Raw genomic sequence first — 5,210 nt, 5'->3', positions numbered from 1 at the left:
ACCCCGGAATTCGCACACAACCTAATCTCAATATCAACGCTCGATAGAGATGGATATAATGGCGAATGGGGGGAGCGGAAACTCACCGTGAGGACATCCTCTGGTAAAGTGGTCATGGTTGGGGTACAAGTTGGAAACTCAAAAATGTACCGCGTTGACCGGAAAATCTACGCGAACTCAGCCAGGTCTCATGAAAAACCAACCGATATACATACCTGGCACCGTCGCTTTGGTCACGTTGGAGTCGCAAGAATCCTGAGGATGGCACATCGAAAGTTAGTGGACGGTTTGCAAGTAACGTCAAAAGAGACACGAGGAATGTGCGAACCTTGTCTATATGGCAAAGCAACAAGACGCCCGTTTGACGAGAAACTCACGCATGAGACCAAAGTACTTGAACGAGTGCATATCGACCTATGGGGACCTTCCAGAACTCAGAGTCGAGGCGGAGCCAACTATATGATGCTCTGTTCTGACGGTGCATCCTCTATCCGAGTCCCATACTTCATCTCCAACAAATGGGCAGAGACTACACTCAAACACTTTCATGAGTTTCGCATCATGGCAGAGAACCAAACCGGGGAACACCTTCGAATCATTCGCATAGACGGCGGAGGTGAACTTGACAACAATCGTATGCAGTCCTACTGCAAAGAGCACGGTATCATTGTTGAGAAGATACCCCCCTACTCTTCCGCAGCTAATGGTATGGCGGAACGCGCAAATAGAACTGTGATCGAGGGTACAAGAACCCTTCTCGAAGACTCTGGATTGCCACCATCATTCTGGGCAGAAGCAGCAAGTACTTTCATATATGTTGACAGTTTCGTCCCTACTGCTCGTTCACCTGACGCCGTCCCCATGGAACGTTGGACCAAGAAGCGCCAGGACGTATCCCACTTGCGGCCTTTCGGATGTGAAGCCTGGGCAACACTGCCAGAAACCAGGAAAAATGGGAAGCTTGCCCGTCAGGCAATTAAAGGTTGTTTACTTGGATATATGGGCCGCCGCGGATACCGAATTTGGGTGCCAGAGTGGAAGACTATCATTGAGTCAAGGGATGTCAAATTCGAGGAAGGGGTAGCTAAAAGAGCTCAGTCTGATGACGAGATCTCCTTCGGTTCGAGCGGTGATGCCGAGGACTTTAAATCCGGGGCGCCACACAAATCAGATTTAGCGCCCTCACCATCAACTCCTCCCTCTCCCTCTCCACCGCTGTCTCCCCTCACACCTATACCTCGGACTCCCTTCCTCAGTCTCCTCCTTCAGACCCCATACCCACTCCTGAACCTCCAGCTCCCGCGTTAACACGTGTCTTGCGCGAGCGAACTGGTGGCTCAATGAATATAGACCAACTTGTTCGTAAGGAAATGGGATGGAAGCGACCCGATACCGCGTTTGCGCTCGTTGCCCACGAACCATGGGCTTTTGCATCAACCCATGACGAGAGGTGGACACCAAGGAACTTCAAAGAGGCAAAACTCCGCTGGGACCTCTGGGGTCCACCTGCTCAGGCCGAATACGATGCGTTAATGGAGAAAGGAGTATGGGAGCTGGTGCCGCTACCTCGGGGGGCAAACCTCATGGATGCGATGTGGATATTCACGTCCAAGTGGGGATCACAAGGTGAATCATTGAAGAGAAAGGCGAGATATGTAGCAAAAGGGTATACACAGGTTTATGGCATGGACTACGACGAGACATTCGGCGCTGTGGCACGAATGGAATCTTTCCGAATTGTTCTAGCCATCATCGTGGTTCTCGGCCTCTCACTTTTCCAAGTGGACTTCAAGTCTGCTTTCCTTAATAGTCCAATAAAACACGATGTATATATGAAACAACCGGAGGGATTTGTCAAACCTGGCACCGAACACCTCGTCTGCAAGCTAAAGAAGTCGATATACGGCACGATGCAAGGTAGCCACGACTGGCAAGAGACACTAGCGGCGGGATACAAAGAAGACGGTTACACCTCGTCCCAAGCAGACCCGTGTGTGCGCTGATACAACCCAAAATAATCTGAACTCGAAATGTCAAAACTTCGGCAGTTCATGCAGAGGTTCAGTGGTATATCTACAAGTCTACAGTACATTGTGGTTTGATACAGATTGCACAGATGTTCACTGAAGATGATTCAAATAAGATTCTCGGCAGTATAACACAATTGTACTCACTCAGACCACTAAAACCCATTCTTTATGTTGAGTGTACATTGCTTAAAGCATATTACATGTATATCAAAGACTAATTGTACCAAGCAAGTAAGACAGAAGTAGAGACTAGTAATTATGGGCTGACATACTGCATATGCTCGGATTTCCAAAGCAATAGCTAAAGCAGCTCAAAAGCATAATAGACTCGGAATGTATGACAGATATCTGATGCAACCAGGCACAAGGGAACAATAGCTAAAGCAGCTCATGCCTGACAGATATCTGATGCAACCAGGCACAGTGGCACAATAGCTAAAGAAACTCAACCACATGTTTATTATGATTGGTACCTGATGTTCATGTGAGTCTCGGAGTTTATCCGGGAGTCAGATGGTTCAATAAAATATGCACATGGTTACCTCGGAACAAGATATTCCGAACCATGTGCAGCATAATAAAACCCTAGACCCTGGGCTAGCTCTAGGCCCCCAGAATTGCATATATACCAGTAAAAACCTCGAGACAGGACAAGCTTGCTCCACCCCCACTTCTGTAGAGATTGCTAGTCCTACAACTTGAAGGGAGTTTAGTTTCAGCATAGAAAGAATACACTTGATTAGACAGAAAGAATTGTATAACTCAGAAAGATTGTACTATTTGACTTGAAGAAAGAGAGTAAAGTTATTCAGTACAAGCAAGTAAAGTTATTCAGTTCAGAAGTTACAAAGTTACCTTTGAATATCAAGCCCAAGTTTTATAGAACTTGTGAAAGAAAATCTATTACACTTGTTATAACCAACTTAAAAGCATTTTGTACATTGAATATAATAAATCTTTCTGTGCACCCCTCCGAACTTGTGTTTGACTTAGTTTTGTGTGTGTTGGTGTTGGTGTTTGTGTGAGATTTGTTCTTGCATTTGCATTTTGCACTTAGCCTAAAGTCAGCATATCATCTGGAGCCCACCGCGAGGGGGTCAAAAGATTAAAATTCATTGGAAAATTTGCAAGGCTTTTAGCCAAAACTTACCACCATTGCACCTAAAAAGAGTCAAGTACAACTTACTCAATTAGATCTGGAAGCTGCAAAAACAGCTTTGAGACAAAAACAAGAAGAACAGAAACAACAGAGAGCTCAAAGAAGTGCTAGAAGAGAATCTTATAAAGAGTTATCTTCAAATATTTCTAAGCTAACTGAAGGATCTTCTTCTTCACAAAGAATCCCAAGTCCAGAGAAAAAGTCTTCTACACCAATCCGAGACAAAGCTGTGTCGGAATTGCAGAGTGTTACCAAAGACAGAATACAATCCAACTTGGAACTTCAACAACAGAGAGCAGCATCATTGCTTATCTCACCTCTTGCACAACATATCCCATTACCCAATTCCCCTGAGTTAACAGTCAGACAGATTGAAAAACTTCCTGCATCTAATTCCATTCCTGGAAGTTTTGATCATCAAGCTTCAGAGGAAGAAGATCACAGTATAAACTCAGAACAAGAACAATCTTTTGTAGAATTTGAGAACTTTGCTTCTACACAACTCTTCCCACCTGAATTTTCAGAGTCAGAAGAAGGACAAGAATTAGAGCTTCCTGAATCAAGTTCTGCAGTTGAACAAATAAAACAAGAAGAGACAGATTCTGAATCACTCTTTGATCTTGAATACAAGGAAGGAAGTAAAACACCTCCTCCATTTGCATTCAGTTTTGGCCAAGCAATATCACCAGGCTTTTTGAATTTTAATCCAAACTCCCAGCAAACATCATCCCCAAGAAATTCATTATATAAAACAACTATCACAATGTCTGGATCTTCTAGCACAATGCCTAGACCTGGTTCTAGAGATGCACCAAGGTTGACTGCAGAAGGAACAGATGATCCCATGAAAGTTAGAAGATATTTTGATGACTTGGAAAATTTATTCACTGATTGTAATATCAATAATGAATTAGACAAAAAGAAGTGGACAGTGAGGTATCCAGAAGAACAAGTAGCTTGGGAATGGAAAGCTATGTCTGAGTACAGCACTGCTACAAGCACATTTACAGAGTTCAAGAAAGTAGTTTTGAGTAGTTACCCAGGAGCTACTGATGAAGAACGGGGAACTATGAGAGAATTGAACCGTTTATTCAAAAAGTACAAAAATATTGGAAGTGATGACTTGGATGAATACATGGCCCTTGTAAGAAGATTTAGAGCAGTAAAGAAAGAGCTTAATCCTCCACAAGTGGCAGGAGCAGCAGTACAACCCGAGCCTTTAGTCACTAATAGAGAACTTGTGGAGAAATTCACCAGAGCTCTGGACATAGGTTTCCGAAATGCTATATTTGCTGCATTACATATTAAAGGGAAAACTAGAACAGTTCCGGCAGGTCAAAAAGTGAGACCTGATGACATGTATGATATTGATGAAGTCATTGCACAAGGGGAAGCTATAGCTAGAGGTACTATGCCAGGTACAGATCCTATGTCATCTGTTGCTACAAATGCAAGTTCTAGTTATGCTCCTCCTGTTCACATCAAGCAAGAACAATTTCAGCAGCAAATTAATGACTTGATTAGTGAGAAAATTGCAGTATTAATGGATACAATCAAAATCTCTCAAGATCAAGTTAGACAAGAAAACTCTAAGCAGATCAATGAGTTCATGAGAACTTATCAACAGAATAATGTTCCCAGAGGGAGTGTTCCTCAAGGATATGCTTCTCATCAGATGCCTGCTGGATTTGAAGCTAATCCAGTAAAATCACAGAATGTAGAAATGCGGGACAATAACAAGGCTCCTTATGACTGGCATGGCAATCTTAGCAAAGTAGTATGTTACTTCTGCAGTGAAGAAGGTCATGTGGCAAATGATTGTCATCATAGGCAAGATTTGCTGGAACTAGGAAGGATTGTACTTGTGAATGGTAGAGCTAGATTACCTGGCAACTATCCTATTCCAAGGCAACCAATAGGAGCAGTATCAGAAAAAGATAGAATAGATTATTATTATTTGGAAAAGGAAAAGCGGGACAAAGACAATGCAAAGCAAGTGAACTTAGTGCAGAGCACTCCGA

General features: G+C 43.2%; 2 protein-coding genes across 2 annotated transcripts; one reads left to right on the top strand and one right to left on the bottom strand.

Annotated features, from left to right (window-relative positions):
- Positions 1-3,083: 3,083 nt before the first annotated feature.
- C8R40DRAFT_1071880 (uncharacterized protein) lies at positions 3,084-4,035 on the bottom strand (the record flags this gene model as incomplete). Its single annotated transcript, XM_046226396.1, has 6 exons — positions 3,084-3,106; positions 3,181-3,191; positions 3,217-3,296; positions 3,346-3,416; positions 3,507-3,590; positions 3,837-4,035. The coding sequence occupies 6 exons, from the start codon at positions 4,033-4,035 to the stop codon at positions 3,084-3,086; spliced, it is 468 nt and encodes a 155-aa protein (XP_046083503.1).
- Positions 4,034-4,366, top strand: C8R40DRAFT_1052743 (uncharacterized protein; the record flags this gene model as incomplete). The annotated part of the gene is made up of 1 exon (XM_046224779.1): positions 4,034-4,366. A coding segment is annotated over one exon (333 nt), but the record flags the coding sequence as incomplete, so codon positions are not given.
- Positions 4,367-5,210: the final 844 nt, after the last annotated feature.

Source organism: Lentinula edodes, assembly GCF_021015755.1.
Source record: "Lentinula edodes strain Le(Bin) 0899 ss11 chromosome Unknown C8R40scaffold_32, whole genome shotgun sequence".
Lineage (NCBI taxonomy): Eukaryota > Fungi > Basidiomycota > Agaricomycetes > Agaricales > Omphalotaceae > Lentinula > Lentinula edodes.
Note: the sequence above shows the minus strand (reverse complement) of the source record. Positions and strands in the feature narration are given on the sequence as shown.